The sequence below is a fragment of the Mustela putorius genome, unplaced genomic scaffold, assembly GCF_011764305.1.
Source record: "Mustela putorius furo isolate JIRA1106 unplaced genomic scaffold, ASM1176430v1.1 tig00000083_pilon_pilon_pilon, whole genome shotgun sequence".
In the NCBI taxonomy this organism is placed as follows: Eukaryota; Metazoa; Chordata; class Mammalia; order Carnivora; family Mustelidae; genus Mustela; species Mustela putorius.
This window is the reverse complement of record NW_025421273.1, coordinates 9,133,740-9,152,183: the sequence shown is the minus strand read 5'-3', so window position 1 is coordinate 9,152,183 and position 18,444 is coordinate 9,133,740. Positions and strand designations below refer to the sequence as shown.

The window sequence follows — 18,444 nt, the reverse complement described above, 5'->3', positions numbered from 1 at the left end:
TATCGGAGAGAAAAAGTAATCATCAGGAAGATTAGCCTTAAAAGATATTGTGTGAAATCTAATAAGCAAATTACATGAAGAAGCTTTTCTTACTTAAAGAACTAAATATGAAAAGATAATATGGTTTGAGGACTTATTTTTTAAAAATCCAAAGTTGTATTTCTCCTTCATTGTAAACTAAAAAAAAAAAAATTTAAATCATGACACTGTAATGTCATCTCAACTAGTATGCATTTAATTCCAAGAAGAACTCTTGTACTCAGATTAAACACTGAGAAATTTCCAGCATATTTTTAAATTTCTCTATTAGTTTAGATATTTAATATCGATTGGTCTCAAAGAGAGCAAACAATAGAAAAGAAAATCATCTATAAGTAAATTCTCAGTAAATAAAAAACGCTGTGTTTTCCAGAGCTTTAAAGTAGTAAAAGTATTAACTTGAAAAGAAAACAAAAAGGTTTGTATGGGACTATGTCATGGAAGAATCACACAACTGGCTTGCATAGCATAAAAAAAAAAAAAAAAAAAACTGTTATTGCAAAATCTTTGTTAGATGGGACTTTGCCTGAACAATTCAGTGTCTTCTCCCCTGTCATGAGGTCTGTGCTAATAAGTAGTTATTGCAGTGGTTCTATCAGGAGAAGGATGGCTTAGCTTCCAGTGGTGTCAGCACAGATACAAAAAAAGAGACTGGTTACAGATACTTGGGAGGGGTTAGCAATTGTTTAGATTTTGTGTTTGTTTGGAGTGGGAGGTAAAAATCTAGGGTAATCAAGGAAGACTTCCAAGTTTCTGTGCAGCACACACATGTATGGTAATGACATTCACTGTCCTTGGCTCAAAAATTCCAAGAGTGTAAAGAATCTGGAAATGAGGGAAAGAGAGAGAGGAAAAGTGGGGGATGGGAGAGGAGAAGGGAGAGGAAAGAGGGTGGTGGGAAGATGAGGGGAGGGAAGGGGAGAGAGAAAAAGAGAAGAGAGAGAAAGAATATAAGTGTGGGCAGGACAAGAGACAAATCTGAAGGGTATTTGTTTGCTATATCAAGTCCTGGCAGCTCATCCAGTAGACTGTAGGGAGTCACTGACAGATTTTTGTCTGAGGATTAACAGGATTAGATTTGTATTTTGAACCACATGAAAAGCATGAAGAAGAGCAAACAATTAATCCATTATAATACTAATGGAGAGAGGAAATGGGTGACTATGGAATTCGAGATTTTAAGAAAACTTTTATAGAATTTAAATCTAACTGAATGAAAATTTAGGAAGGCTAGGCAAGGTTGAGGAACTCTTAGTACTCTGGTTTATACAACTAAGTAAATGCACAGTTTGCTGGGAAAGAGAGTACAGGAAATAACCCATTGATTTCCATTGCTAAGTTAATAAAGTCAGTTGTATATATTCAATATGAAAATAAGTGTTGGGAAATAAGAAAATAATTTTGTTGAGTCTGTGCTTTTTTTCCAATTAAAGAGCCTCGTAAATGTTAGAACCAATAAGGAATCTCAAAGATCATAAATTCCCCTATTTACTTTATTATTGATGAGAATACTGAGATCAAAGATTAAATCACCCATACAGATAATGATAGAATCAGACCAGAAAATTAGACTTCTGTCCCCACTCTCAGATTCTTCTTCCATACTTATTCACCCTGATGCAATCAATAGATATTTAACACAAAATATAGGCTCTTAATAAATGAACAATTTTAGTTCTAACTACTAATAGATAATCTTTCCAGAATTGATTTTGCTGCCCACCAGATAGAAATTTAAGGGGGGGGGGGGAAAGGTTGGTCCATTCAACTCTTTATGGGCTTTAATGAGAACATAATTTTAAGAGATAACCACTTCACCTGTATAATTACAAAAAATACATTACTTGATACGGTGATTAATACTATTTTAAACTGCCTGAAATTGTTTTGTATAGTAGTCAGTAAAAATAATTGTAGACATCGGTTCTCTCTATATAACCTGCCCAATACACCTCAGTAAAACCACTTAGGAATTAAAATAATAAAAGGAAAAAGTAAACTTTTCAAAGATGATCATCCTTTAAATATTCTACTATTTATAATAGTAAGATATTAAAAACATCTTGAATGAATGAATAAGCACTCTTTGCATCATTAGAGTAGAGCACTATGTAGTCATTTCAATTAGTGTATGGATTATGAAGTATGTAGACATGTATATTAAAACTGTACCTGGGGGCACCTGGGGGCTCAGTTGGTTAAGCAACTGCCTTTGGTTCAGGTCATGATCCTAGAGTCCCAGGATCTAGTCCCACATTGGGCTCCCTGCTCTGTGGGGGGTCTCCCTCTCCCCTCTCCCCTCTCCCCTCTCATGCTCTCTCCTCTCATTTTATCTCTAAAATAAATAAATAAAATCTTAAAAAACAAACAAACAAACAAAACTGTACCTGCAAGAAAACATGAAATTATATATACAAAGACGTCAATCTAAACATGGGTGAATGTTTTGGAAGGGATAGTTAAGTTTATGTAGAGTGATGCAGATAGATGCAGACAGGGCTCTAGTTCTTTTAGGATACTTTTGTTTTCTATCTCCCTTCCTTTTTTTTTTTTTTAAGATTTCATTTATTTATTTGAGAGACAGAGCGGAGGGATGTTTGGGTAGTGGGAGAAACAGACCTCCCCAATGAGCAGGGAGTCCAATGTGGGACTTGATCCCAGGATGCTGGGATAATGACCTGAGCGGAAGGCAGACGCTTAATCAACTGAGGCACCCAGGCACCTTCTCTTCCTTTTTATTTTGTTGTACAATAAGAGAAATGTCTTTGTAAAATCCTTTTTCTACTTCTCCTTCCAGCAAATATGGAGAACTAGATGACAGGAAAAAAAAACTCCAACTACAAAATACATAGAAAGTTAGAAGCCATATGACATTCTTTGTCACAATGCCATGTGACATTGCTTTTAAATGAATGTCTGACCTCACAAGAATATAAGAGTCATAGTACTGAGGATTGTTAGTTAAAAGCTCTAAAACTATGGCTACTCAAATGATATTTAAATTTGCAAGGTCTTGTGAGAAGATGAGTGAGGATAAAAAAAAAAAAAAAAGTTATTTATTCTCCGTTTCTTCCTCTCTGCTACCAGCCCTGGCTTGTGGCATTTAGAGGACAAGCATCATCATTCTCTTTCCACCAGAAAGACCTCTGACCTTTTGCTTCCCTCAGTGTATTCACCAAGTAGCAGTCATTAAATATTTGTTGAAAGCAATTTATTGTGAGATGATTTTCAAATTTATTCTTTAGTCTAATCTGTGTTATAAAATAGGCTCATACATCTTCTGTAATGAGCTTTAATTAGATGAGAATGTCTTCAATGGTTTTTTATTTTAATATTTATAGGCTGTACCTACCATTATATTACTAAATAAAAGATGTTTCCTGTTTTAGTTATTGTATTATAATTTTTCCAAATTTAAAGTAGGCCAAATCATGTTCATGAGGTGGTAAAATATAATTAAGAGTTCAAACTGAGTGATAATGAAGACCTGGGAATAAATGTTAGTTTTACCATCCATGTTAGTTGTTTGATCCAGGAGAAGTTACTTAACCTACCCAAGTTCCAACTTCTATATCTGTATGATGGAATAGTATTTGTTGCTCAAAGTTTTGTCAAGATTAAATAAAAATAATCTTTACAAAGCATTTAGCATAATTCTAGTCCTGTAATGTAGACTCTGTGATTATTGGCTATTAAAATGAGAGAAAGAAAGAGATTTGGATTATTAGTATAAATTCCACAGTACAAATTTGCTTTATTAGAACTCCCAATGAAAATATCTTTAGGTTTAATGGGGAAAAAATGAAATGTCTCTTAAATATATTTTCTGCCTTCCTGACTTCTTATCCTAGACTCATAATCACCAACACTGTAATACCATATTCTGGAAACACTTGCTTACTTTTGCCCAGATTTATGAAGGTGTAATTGACAAATAAAAATTATATATATAAAACATATAACATATATAATATGCAATTGTTATGTGTTATATTTTTGAAATTATCACCACAAATTATTTAATCTACCCATCATCTCACATGGTTATTATTTTCTTATCTTCATCTTCATCTTTGTCTTCTTTTATTTTTTTTTGTGGTGAGAATACTTGAGGTCTGCCTTCTTATCACATTTCAAATATACAATACAGAATTGTTAACTATAGTCATAGTGCTGTACATTAGATCTCCAGAACTTATACACCTTGTGTCACCAAAGCTTTGTATCCTTTGACTAATGTCTCCCTATCTCCCCTTCCCTCCTTCCCTGGCAACCACTATTCAACTCTCTGCTTATGTACTATACCCTGGGACTGACCTGTTTTAAGGTCAGTGATATGATTGGTGATATGATAAGGTCAGATATATGATTCAGTGATTTTTAGTAAATTTATAGAGTTATGCAATCATCATCACATTCCAACGTTTAGAACATTTTCATCACCCCAGAAAGGCTCCTCATGATCATTTACAGTCAAAGAAATTTTTACTTTGACAGTGTATTTGGGAATGGTTTCTATTCTTGTACTTAATCTTACTATGTATTAGGCATGCAAATGGATACAGTCCAGGATGGAGTTGAAAAGTTTTCGAGGTGAGAGGAAATCAGAGGACATGATTTGGATATTACGCAATGACACCTTTGCAGAGGAGTGAGCATGAAATACCAGAAGCCATACTAGGCAGAAATAGAAGTGACCAGACCCTCGAAAGCTAGCAAAGGAATTAGGACAAGTGATTTCAGGAATAAATGGAAATAGGCCATGGAAGGAAGTGAAATCATATGGGACTTTGTTTATTTAAAGGTCATATAAAAGTGCCTGAAAATTCTTGAAAGGGCAAAAATAGAGCTAAGGAAATATTGTATATAGAAAAGAGGTCTTAATGGTTAAGAAATTGCTGATAAGAACTTCAAACTGAAGGGGCACCTAAGTGGCTCAGTCCTTAGGCATCTGCCTTCTGCTCAGGTCATGACCCCAGGGTCCTGGGATTCCTGCTCAATGGGGAGTCTGCTTCTCTGTCTGCCACTCTGCCTACTTGTGCTCTCTCTCTATCAAATAAACAAATAAAAAACAAAACAAAACAAAAAAAACTTCAAACTGAAAAGCGGGATAGTAGGAGCCACTGTAATCGAGAAAATAGGCTGATTTTCTTTGAGGGTAAGTTGAGCTGAAATGAATTTTAGGACGTTTTCCCTCTTAATTAGCATTACCTGTCACAAAGCTAATAAATGGCAGAATCAAGTATATTATTCAAAACATTGACTAAAAATTCTGTGAAACCAATATTTGTTTTAAAAAGAGTTGATTCAAAGATAAACATTAATTTAAGCTTCGATCATATAACTAATGTAATTACGTAAGTGAAATCCATACAAGGTAAGCAAAACAAATACTGTTTTCCTCTTAGTTCTTTTATCTAAGCTATACTTCAGCAAAAAACAGGAAGGATGCATGGGGGAAAACAGAGAAGTATGTTTTTACCTTCTACAATTTCTTGAAGCACGTTGTTAAACCCTGTGAAGCCAAAAGGGTATATTCAAGTGCACTAAGGTGTAAATTTTCATTTATTATCCACATAGTTTTCTTCTCAGTTAGAATTGAGAGAATGTCTATCCCTCCCTCAGGATTCAAGAGATCGTTTTTTCACAAGTAGTGCTTGAGTTGGGAAAAATAAGTGGAAATAGTCCTTAGGTTTTTCTCTGGAGATTAAGTTCTGCCTCAGAAGCAGAGGCACCATTATTCTTTATCATCTTTTCTATATTCCTTAACCCTAATCCTCTTCTGCCTGTGCCCCCTCCCTGATCTTTTCCTTCACTTTTTCCCTCCTTGTCTCTTCCTCATTTCTAATCTATGTTCTTTCATGACTCTAGTTACCAGCATAATGGCTTGGTTGAGCAAATGGGTTAAGGGTGGAGGTGGTGGTGGCATGGGGGAGGAAAGGTGCAGATAAGTGGCAGAGCAAGTCCCAGGATCTGGGTGTGGGCAGCGAGCTAAGGGAGAATTGCTTTATTTTGCTCTCCTCACCTGCCCCCTGCCTCCTTCAACCCTAAGTGTAAGTCAAGGATTTCGGGTCTTAGAGTAAGAAATGGAAATGGAAAGATCAGTTTGTGAGGTAGAAGATGATGGCTTGCACCAGGCTTGTTGCAGTGAGGGTGGAAATAAATGGTTGAAATCTGCTTACGTTTTGAAAGAACAGAAAGAATTTTCTAGGGGGAGATAATGGGTAAAGGTAAAAGAGGAAGAAAAGAGAAATATGCCACATCAAACAGACTTGCCATTAACTGAGATGGGAACATGTATATAAGGAGCTGTTGTTGAGGACGTGGGGCAGATACAGACCTCAGTTTGGGACATGATAAATGGGAGCTGTGAGGAAGAGAGCTTTTGTTTTTAATTAGAGTTCCGGGAAGAGGTCTAGGCTAGAGAAGTGGATTTGGGAATCATCACAACTGAAGTATTTAAACCAGAAGATTAAATGGAATTACTTAAGAAGGGCATGGAGACTAACAAAAGGAAGTGATTCTAAGGAGTGAGCTTTGGAGGGGGCCAACACTAGAGGATGGAAGATAAGGAGGACCAGCAAAAAGCAAATGAAGTGGAATAAACACAGAAGAACATACAGCCATTGGTTTAGTTGTATTTTGGCTAGCAATTAGAGTCTATGAATATGAATGTTATTTCATATTCTTTACAACTTCAGAATATGACATCCCTGGTAACAACATGTACATGCCCCTGTGAGTTACGAGTGTGTATGTGATATGCATATTTTCTAATTAAACTGATATATAATTAAATAGATATATATTTAAGTATGTATATGTACAGATAGATAGATATACACGTATATATATATATATACACAGACTTTAATTCACTGCTTCATCAATAGAAAAATAGTATGAAATTAATTTTGATTTTCATTGCCCAAGATTTGCTATATTTACATCTTATAAAATATTTTTTGTCCAAGCAAATACTTTGTCTTTCTTCTGGTTTTGTCTGATTGATACTTAGTTCAAGTGTTTGGATTCAGTTTAAATTTCAGACCACTATAAAATAGAGTTTAGCTATATTATTTTTATCTCAATAATTAAATTATACTCATAACTTTCTATTTAAAAAGCTATAACTGTTAAAATATATGACATGTTTAAAGTGTAAGGCACTGAATAGGTAAAGGAAATTTATGCACACTTAAAATTATTTTGTGGGTGGTGATATTTTTTTTTCCATACCATACTATTTCATCCTGGACATCAACATTGGCTTTTACTGTGGAGAATGAATCTTTCTACCTCACTAGGTAAGATGCTCATCATTAAATAACCTAATGGGGAGAACCAAAGCCTGCTAGGTTATTTAGCTCAATGGAGACTGACTTAGGAGCAGGGGGCAGGAGTTCTGGGAGCATCCCACGATGGAGACTGGGGAAGGAGAGGAAGAGGAAGGGACTATGCTGGGAGGGAAAAGAAGAAAGGATGATGAAAATAGTGAGGGGAGGCAGCGCTGGTAAAGAGAGGGAAGCAAAGCAACATGAGCTAGATATAAAGACGGAGTACAAAGCTAGCCTTGTAAAGGGTATCATGGAAATGAGAATAACTAAGGAACAAGGAACTTGAAACTTAGAACGAGAAAAAGGACCTTTATCAGAGGCATGACGTAGCAAGACCAAGGGTTTAGAGGGGATTCACAAACAAAGCAAGGGCAGCAAGTGTCTCTAAACGTGCTCAGCTGTGCCTCTGCATCATCTGCATTTCCTGAGCTCGTTGTTACCGTGCTACAGTCCACTGAAGCAGAATCTTTCAGTGTTGCCAGGAAATCTGCATTTTTCAAACAAACACCCAGGCCCTCTCCTCATCCACAAGTGAATCGTATGCCTGCTAAAATTTGAGGACCACTGAACTATTAATTAGAACATGTAGAAATAAAGAACATGTAAGAAATAAATCTTGAAAATGTGTGTAGTAGACTCGAATGGAGAGGAGAGGCTAAAGAAATGTGCAGAGTAAGAAATATGTAGGAAAAAATAATGAAAGTAAGCATACCTGGGTGGCTCAGTCTGTTGAGCATCTGACTTTTGGCTCCTATCAGGTCATGATCTCAGGGTCCTAGGATGGGGGGGATCAAGTCTCTCGTGGGGCTCCATGCTCCAGTCTGCTTGGAATTCTTTCTTCCTCCCTCTCCCTCCCCCTGCCCCTCCTCCCCTGCTCTCATGCCTTGAGATGTGCTCTCTCTCAAATAAATAAAATCTTTAAACATAATAATGATGATGGAAGTAGGTAAAATTCAGGAATAAAGTAACAATGAACTTCCAGGAAGTATGAGATGAGTAGAGAAGGAAAGCAATGGTGCCAGGAGTCCAAAGAATGCATGGGATTGAATTATGAGAGGGCACGCATGACATCCTCAAAGAGGACAGTTATGGGACGAGAAAGCTAGAAGACCACACATGGCCTCCAGAACTCTGCTTTCCAAGAGCTAAGCTGTGGGAGGCCTGTAGGTTCCCAGAAGTTGACAGCAGAAAGCAAATTATGACTGGAAAGCAGAATAGTGGAAAGGGACCACCAAGCAGCTACTACACGTTCTCTAGAGTCTTTCTCTGCCGTTAGAGGTGCTGGGTATCAAACATCATCCCCACCCCCACGACCCACTAATATCTTTAGATAATCTCTTTCTTTGCAAAAATAACACGGAGTTGTTTGCTTTCTTGATCCACTGTGGTGGATTGAACCTTGTATCTGGTCTGAGTACAGATGAGTAAGGGGTACATCAAAGGTGGTGATTTTTGTTAGAGGCCTTCGCACACTCCCGAGATCAGATGAACCAGAAAAAGGTATAGGTGATTGGCAGGGATGACTATCTTCTTTCTCTTCCTCACCACTGTTCTTCATTCATTTGCTTTAATTTGCATTGAAATACATACAGTAGGGGCACCTGGGTGGCTCAGTGGGTTGAGCATCTGCCTTCGGCTCAGGTCATGATCTCAGGGTCCTGGATCGAGCCCCACATGGGCCTCTCTGCTCGGCGGAGAGCCTGCTTCCCCCTCTCTCTCTGCCTGCCTTTCTGCCTACTTGTGATCTCTCTCTGTCAAATAAATAAAATATTAAAAAAAGAGAGAAATACATACAATAAGTAGTTATGGTGTGTTTTATTTTTTCAGCTCCCACTTCTGAAATGTAGAAGTCTGTAAGGACAGAATTAAGAGCAAATTCTCAGTGTCACACACTGCTGAAGTGTTTCTTAGCCTTCACAAACCTGTATCCCTCATCAGCTTGTTGTCCTATCTTCTGAATAGTCCAAGCGACAAAGGATTTTTCTTTCAATCACTGCAATAAATAAATATATAAATAAAACAATAGGAACAGTCATTATAGGTTTACAAAAAGGAGTGTTGTCTTACCGAGGAAACTGATACCTTCCCATCAAAGTCATTAGTGTGAATGGAAGGGGAGGAAGAGTGCTCCCTACTTGTTAATTTTTCTTATTGGATTCTAATATTTCTCAATAAGAAATGGAATTATGGGAATGTTAATAGTTTAACTGGTAAGTAGAGAAAATACTCTATAAGTACTCATCACAGAGTGCAGGATATATGAAAAATGCTTTGACAGTGGATGCAAAGGGATGTAGGCAAGCGCTATGCCAGGCCAGCCCAGGGTACTTCTCTCTTCTTTCACTTTGGCTAGTGTTTTGCTGTTTTATTCCTTCCCCTGCCAAAATGCTTCCTGTGTCTTTCCTTATCCAAAGATTCCTTCATTCCATGGAATCCTTACCCCTGTAGTATGCTTGATCAGTTTTAGATGAGGATTATAAAAGTCAGTAATTCTTTATTTAGTAATCACTTTTAGATTTTTCTTTACAAGTGAAATGAGAAACCACTAGGAACAAATTGGGTAATGACAAAATAGCCTAGTGAAATTTTTATGCTATCAATATTCTTGTTCTAGCCAATAAAATTCTCCTTATGCCCATTAATATAATTTGGCATTAATATATTTTCCTGGCATTAATATATTTTCTCCCCATTTCCCAGCTATTAAAATTTACTCACTCTGCCATGTCTATCCTGGGGGAAAATATAGGTAGTACTTACTGAATGCTTGCTCTGTGTTAGGCACTTTTGTAGGCATTTCACATGAATTCTGACCAAGCTTACCCACCTCTTAGAATTCTTGTATATCTATTCATAATTTCCTGTGGAGGAAACTGAAGCCTGCCTAAGGTCACAGTGCTAGTAGGTAGCAGAGTCAGGATTTACATTCAAATTAGCCTGAATATAAAAGCTCATACTTTCACTCCATATTAATGTGACTTCAAATTTATTAGTAATGAACAATAATTTGTTTTGAATACTAATTCCCGACATATGTAATTATGAAGAATCTTCCTTGTAGTTGAGCAAAACTTGATTTATTTCACTTTTAAAATCTTTGAAAAACAATCTTGGTCTTAAAAAATATCTTGGTCATTTTGCTTAAAAAAACTCTTAGGACATCATGAAAACCTCTTAGAATAGTTCTTATCTGTTCAAAAGGAAATCATGCTATTTGGAGTTCAGTTTCTCATTTGCCATCTGGTACTAAGGGCTGCAATTGCTTTCTGCTTTTTTTGTGTAACTTGCCTTTATCTTTGTTGTTCCAGTACTGGATACCAGTTTATTTACTATTCGCCTGAAAACACAGCCAAAGCAAAAGAAGTTCTCAGCAACATCAATCAGCTCCAACCTCTGATAGCAACCCATGCAGACCTACTGCTTAATTCTGCAAGCCAGCATTCTCCAGACAGCTTGAAGAATTCTTTAAAGATGCTTTCAGAAAAAGTAAGATCCAAATCACTGCTAACAGTGGGGAAAGTGAAATACCCAAATCCCCATGGGTGTTGCTTTCTGCATACATTGCCTTTCATAGCATCTGGAAATGTTAAATAGACCAGGTTAAAATGTAAGCTTCAAAGAATTGCCACAGGATCCAAATGAATAGGCCTCATTCTCTTCTCAAATCTTACGAAGCATTAATTTTTTTTTAAGTAGGAAATGAAACCTATTATTGGCTGAGGTATATTTCCTCTTTTTCTTGACATCTTTCATTCTCTTTGGTTCATGGTCTTATTAAATGAGTTAAATTAGATTTTGAAAATTACTTTATTTTCCTCTGGTGACCAACTAATTTTTATGCATATGAGGCTCTATGTTTGAATAGGAGTGTCACTTCATTTGAAAGCACAACTTTGATGTGGATTCTTATCAGTAGCGTGGGGGGATTCCTCTGCCTTGGTTTGCTTTCTACAACATTATCTACTGGGAGAAGGTTTTTAAAATTTCCAAAAATATTAGCTATTGTTGGAAATGTAATGGGACCTAAGCCTTAATTTTTTCAAGGATGACTTGCACCTGTACATGCAAAGAGGTAAGATAGTCTGGCATGGGTAAATACTGAACATCAACTTCCATATCTAATTAAGGCAGATGAACGATTTAGAGAGATCCAAAATGGAAAAGAGAAATTGCAGCTTGATTTTAAATACAAAACCAGGTGTCCTGGAGTCCAATTCCAATATACTTATCCTTAACCTTCGCATTCTGAGGACATCTTGCAGTTTATTATGAGACAGTTCCAATAAATATGACCTTAAAGAAACTGAGCAAAAAAAAAAAAGGTATCATTTAAGAATAAAATAACTATAGTTTGTCATGTCTCTAAAGAACAGATTCATAAAAACTTGGGTATTATATAGGTATATATTTTTGATCCATATATGTTAATTTATAATATTAATACCTGGCACTTATTGAACATTTTAAAGTATACATTACCATATATTTTTCTTATAGAAAAAAATAATATATATTTTCATTAAAAATTAGCAAATATCTATTCAACAAGGTCCACTGAATTGTCTCATAAATTAAAAAGCTAAGTCTTCTAGTTCAAAATGCTGCATTCTTTCCATGATTTAACAGGTACTTCCATCATGAAAAGGAAAGAAAAAAATTGACCCACATTTCACAGATACCCTACTTAACCAAATATTGTGCTTTATGGCTTACATTGTTTCATTTAATCTTAAAATTTAATTTTCAAATTGTGGGTACATATTATCTCCTTCTCACACAGGACAATGATTGAAGCTCAGAGTCATTAAAAAAAGATGTGTGAAATCATGGAGCTAGAGTCAAACCTGGGGTTCAAACAAAACCAGGGTTCAAACCCAGGTCTGGTTGACTCTAGAATGGAAAATCTTTCTGGTATCCTCTGTGTAATATATGTGCTTTGACATTTCCTTTTTAAAAGTATTTTAACATCTTTTTGTTAGACATACTCTTCAGTAATACTTCAGTATCCTAATAGTCAATAAATAGGTCATGGCTAGAAAAAAGTGGGGAAAAGAGGAGAGTGTTGTATATAGTAAAATAACATAATCTCAGTTTCGTGATTGCTTTTTTGGACTTGTAGATGATATGAGGTTGTTCTGGGTTCACCTAAGTAGAAAATCTTAGCAAAAAGGACATAACGGCAGTGATTACAGAGCAATATTTATATTCTTCCTGTGCATTGGGCAGGGGTTTGTCATTTCATAGACCATTTATTTACAACTTTCTGCAATGATTGGGGTGGGGCATGGGACAGGGTGTGTATTTTTCCTGTAATTCAGCCTTGCTCCAACTTTCTTCTCTCTGTTTTTCTACTAAGTAGACACACTTCATCTACTCATAAATCTGTCAGACCTTGAAATCAGGGGGAATTTTTTTAGGTTGAGTTTGCAAGCCATGCATTATTTTAAGAACTCATGCCTGGAATTTCAAAGAATTATTGAAGTTAACAGAGTTTTGCATAATCTATCAAGATGGCTAATAATTTATGGTTTAAAAGAACGTATGATCCATGAACTTAGCATAAAATGTAAATATTCTTAGTGGCATCTTAAATCTTATTATAATTTAATATTAGAAAGATGTAGCTTAAAATATTTTCCATTTTTTGTTATTGCTTTAAGATTTTATTTCTAAGTAATCTCTGTGGGGCTCAAACTTAACCATCACAAGATCAAGAGTTGCGTGCTCTACTGACTGAGTCAGCCAGGCGCCCCTAAGACATTTTGTGTTTGAGATCAGGGTCTTTCACACTGTGGGTTAGAGCATAAAAATCCTTTTTTTGTTGAGAAGCCTCTTGTTTCTTTTAGAGTCTGAACTGTCATGTTTACAAAATAAGTACTTGGTTGTTTTCTTTGGAATTCATTCATGTGGCATATTCAATACATAAAAAGGATTATCTATGGTCATACTGATCAAGGAAACTCCATAGTCAAATATGGGAAAGTTCTCTGTACTAGGCTGGGGAGGTTGGGGAAGGCTAAGGGCAGCCCATGGGTAGTGTAGAGGAGGGATTCAATTTTTTTTTTTTAAAGATTTTATTTATTTATTTGACAGACAGAGATCACAAGTAGGCAGAGAGGCGGGCAGAGAGAGAGAGGAGGAAGCAGGCTCTCTGCTGAGCAGAGAGCCCGATGCGGGACTCGATCCCAGGACCCTGAGATCATGACCTGAGCTGAAGGCAGCGGCTTAACCCACTGAGCCACCCAGGCGCCCCAAGAGATTCAATTATTTTGTAATGAGATGGCATCTCTCCTCTTAGGTAACATGTTGCCTCTGGAGATGATAGCAAAGAACACGTTATCAGATCAATATATGAACAGAGTCTGGGGTGGAAAGCAAAGGATAACAGAGACAATTGCATATTCAGAGAATCTCAGAGCAGCAATATTTGTAGATCTAAAGTCAATTCATGTCATCTCTGCTGTTACTGATAACCAAGCCATAAGACTAAGGCTCCCCAGCAAAATTCCATCCCTCTGAACAACTACTGGTGGAAACAAAGAAACAAACGAAAACAAACAAACAAAACAAAACAAACAAACAAAATATAATTTATGAAAAATAAAAATATTTACTGAGTTCGTATTAATTATCAGGTGCGGTTTCTGACACTAGGTGTGCAAAATGGAATAAGACACAGGTCTGTTCCTTGTCTTCCCAAGAGATTCAAGGTTCTTGATGATAATGGTTATTTATGATTCTAATGATGATGACAATAATAGCTAGCATTACACTTTAATAACTGTAAGTGAGGTATTATAACTTTCCACAAGTCCACAAAGTGGACACTATTATTTTCAACATTTAATCTTTTTAATCCTATGAAGTAAGTATTGTTTATATCTTTATTTTATACAGTAAGGGGAAACTGAGGTACAGAAATATATATATGCACCCAAAATCACACCTTGTGAGTCTAGCTCCAGATACTGTGAGCTTAACTGCTATACAGTATGGTGAAATGTTCCATGAGTTCCATGATGGACACTTGCATATGCAGTGAAGGAAACAAGTAAGGTTGTGGATGTGGGAGTGGGGAAGACAAAACTGAAAATCCATGAGAATAAAAATGTTTTATAATTTTTTCATGTCCTGATGAGCACAAACTCAATTAAATTGTTCTAATTTAGTATATCTTCTGATAAATGACTGGGTTTGTTTATTGCATATTAATCCATGAAAACAATAAAGAAATTATTTAATCTTTTAGAGTCATAACAAAAGACAGGCTCTAAGCTTATATGAATAGCTTGAACAGAGAAGACAAAGGTTAGGCCTTTTAACATAAGACCTGAAAGTTTAATAATAGGATGTGATAAAAATTCATTTTCCTTTCTGCTAGACTGAAAGTATGTAGTACTATGGAAAAGAAAAGGGAGAAAAAAGTAATGTGATGAAATTCAAACTGAAAAACTAAGGACCTAAGTATAGACCAATGTATGGGTATTTATCTCTAATAGCTTAGATATATATGTGACATTAGCACTTTTTTCATAATTTTTTTATTTTTCCTTTTTCTCATTTTATTTTATTTTATTTTATTTATTTTTCAGTGTTCTAAAGTTCATTGTTTATGCACCACACCCAGTTCTCCATGAAATACATGCCCTCCATAATACCCACCACTAGGCTCACCCAACCCTCCACCCTCCTCCCCTCCAAAACCCTCAGTTTGTTTCTCAGAGTCCACAGTCTCTTATGGTTCGTCTCCCCTTCCGATTTCCCCCATCTCACTTCTCCTCTCCATCTCCTAGTGTCCTCCATGTTATTCCTTATGCCCCACAAGTAAGTGAAACCATGTGACCTTAGCTTTAAAGCTCATCACATTCTTTATTTCACAGAGATTGATAAATCCTGTTTAGAAAATCATTATTATTATTGTTCACTAAAAACAGTATCAAGCACTTAATTATGTTTGGTATTGGACTAGAAGCTATATGAATAGAAATGGCCCTTAACTTTTACCATCTAAAATTTTAAAAAGTGGGTTGTGTCACATTATGATAATTGCTAAATGGTAACAATAACAAGATTTTATTACAATATTAGAGGCTAAGCTCACATTATATTTAACAAAATCTCACAACTTCTGATTTCTAGTATCCTTTAACCTTAACATGATATGCTGAAACACCCTACTGTATTCAAAACAAAGAAAACAAAACATTTTATTCTAACATTTAAATCAGGGTTTTCTTAAGAAATATGCTGGGTTTTTTTGGTTTTTGTTTTGTTTTGTTTTTTTTAATGACAATGCCAGGAAGCGGTATACTAAGAAGTTGAAGATACACATAGTATATTGATTTTGTTGATCACTTAGGTACTGAGAAGGAATTCTTAGTTTTGTTTACTTCAAATACTCCTAGATCTATCTCAGTACCAAACCAAACAGAAGAACTTAATGAGTAGAGGTTCTTTTGTTTGTTTTATTTAGAGTTGGTGAAAGTATATATAAAGGAATATAAAAATAAATAAATGAAATGAAATTTTGTGAAAGTATTTCTATTTCTTCTTTTTATATTCCTCTTTAAATGGTAAACATTTAATTGGTGAAATAAGCATATACAAAGCAAAAATGAAGCAGGAAAATATGACCCATAACCAGAAGAAAGATCGAGCAACCAAAAGAGACCCCAAATGACAGAAATAATGAAATTAGCAGATAAGGACCTTATAACAGCAATTATAAATATGGTCCATATATTTAGGGAAGCTGAGAAGTACATAAACAGTGAGGAAAAAATGGAAATCTAAAAAATAATAACATAGAAATGAGAGAATTGTGAAATATAATGTCTAAAAACTATATAGTAGGTGGGCTTAGCAGATTGGTCACTTGAGAAGAATAATTAGTGAACTTGCAAACATAGTATTAGAAACCATTTAAATATAGATATATAGAAATATAGAATAGATATAGAAATATAGAAACAATTTAAGTATAGAGAGAAAAAGACATAAAAACATAAATAGAACAAAAATGACTTACAGAACAATACCAAGAAGTCTCGTATGCATGGAACTGGAGTGCTGGAAGAAGCAGAGAGGAAAACAGAAAAATATTTGCTGAAGTGGTGATGAAAATCTTCAAAATTCAATGAAACAGTGAAACTATAGATCCAACAAGCTCAATGTACTCCAAGCAGAATAAACATGAAAAATGAAGGTACATCACCATTAAATTATTGAGAAACAAAGATAAACTGAAAATTGAGAAAAAGAAAAAGAGATATGAAAAGAATTACTCACAGGCTTCTTATTAGATACTATGTAAGCCAGAAGACAATACAGTAATATCTTCAAAGTAGTCACACACACACACACACACACACACACATTCTATATCAAAAGAAGATTATCTTTCAGAAATAAAGAGGAAATAAAGACCATTGTAGACAAATAAAAACAGAGATTTCATAGAAAACTTTCACTACTACAAATTTTAAAGTAGTCTTCAGGCAGAAGGAAGTGATAACATGTAAAAAACAGATCTACACAAAAGAATAAGGAGTGCCAGAAATGGTAAATATCTGGACAGTTATAAAAAATTTCAAACTTTAATTTACTTAAACATATTTACTCTTTAAAATAAAAGTAATACCCAAGGGTGCTGGGTGGCTCAATCAGTTATACGTCCAACTCTTGATTTCAGCTCAGGTCATTATCTTAGGGTCCTGAGATTGAGCCCTGTGAGGGCTCCAAGCTCAGCATGGAATCTGTTTAAGATTCTCTCTCTCTCTCCCCCTCTCTCTGCCCCTCCTCCCCACTCAGGTTCTCCCTCTCTCTCTCAAAAAAAAAGAAAAAAAAATTAGAAAAAATAAATGAAAGTAATACCCAATGTATTATGTAGCTTGTAACTTATTAGTGTAAGTATACATATAGTGGAATGGAATAGAGAATCTAGAAATACATCCACACATATATATTTCAATAACTTCAGACAAAATTGCAAAGAATATTCACTGGGAAAATGACATTTTTTAACATAAAACTCAGAAACAATTGGAAATCCTTAGGCAAAAACAAAAAAACAAAAACAAAAACACAAAAAAACCTTTCCTTATCTTTACCTCACACATCTATAAAAATTAATTTAAAATGGATCATAGATCTTAATATACAAGCTAAGAGAAAGAAGCAAACAAACAAATGTCTAGATGACAACATAGGAGAAAATTTCTGTTATCTTGGGTTAGGCAAATATTTCTTAGGACACAAGAAGTAGGAACCAAAAGAAGAAAATAAATGATACATAAGACATCATCAAAATCAAAAACATCCATTAAAGTTTCCAGGAGACACTAGTCAGAAGACACTACTAAAAAAATGAAAAGGCAAGTCATTCAAACGCAATTTGAAAAGATAGAATACATTTATTAAAAACACTGGAGGGGCACCTGGGGGCTCAGTGGGTTTATCCTCTGCCTTCGGCTCAAGTCATGGTTGCAGGGTCCTGAGATTGAGCCCTGCATTGGGCTCAAACACCTGAGATCAGGTTGTGACTTCTAATCTTGAGGGACTTTCAGATTCAAATAGGTGTCAATGCTGGTGGTGGGTAGAGATGGGTTTTTGAGACTGGGGCATAAAGATAGTTGAAGATATCGAGAAATGAGTTTTATCACCAATAGAAAAAAAAAATGCTTTCAAGGTAGTTGTTTAAGCTTCTTTAGGATCCACTTACTATATTTTAAAGGAGCCTGGAATGAGGAGTCAAGAAAGAAAACTGAAAAGATCATTCAAGAAAGAGGAGCATGGAGCATAAATAGAAGAGTGCATTTCACAGTTTACAATGAATTACCACATGGGTTTCACAAATAGGCATTGTAATTTTGTGCAAACTAGGGAAAAGTGATTATGTGATTTAGCCAAGGTCAAGTGAATAATTCCTATGATCTGCCCAGATGTCAAGTAACTCTACTGAAGGTTCAATGTTTTTTTTCTTTGGGGAATGTTGAACATATATTAATGTACTAATTCCAGTGTATAGCACTATTGCCCTGTGAAATAATTAAGGCTTATCAAACTGGAA

General features: G+C 35.4%; 1 protein-coding gene across 6 annotated transcripts in view; it reads left to right on the top strand.

Annotated features, from left to right (window-relative positions):
• INPP4B (inositol polyphosphate-4-phosphatase type II B) overlaps positions 1 to 18,444 on the top strand; it is an 830,315-nt gene that overhangs the window by 686,091 nt on the left and 125,780 nt on the right. For all 6 annotated transcript variants that reach the window (XM_004768442.3, XM_004768441.3, XM_004768440.3 and 3 more), the window contains one exon: positions 10,685 to 10,862. In XM_004768442.3, the coding sequence (XP_004768499.1) occupies positions 10,685 to 10,862 (178 nt within the window). The remainder of the gene's footprint in view (positions 1 to 10,684; positions 10,863 to 18,444) is intronic.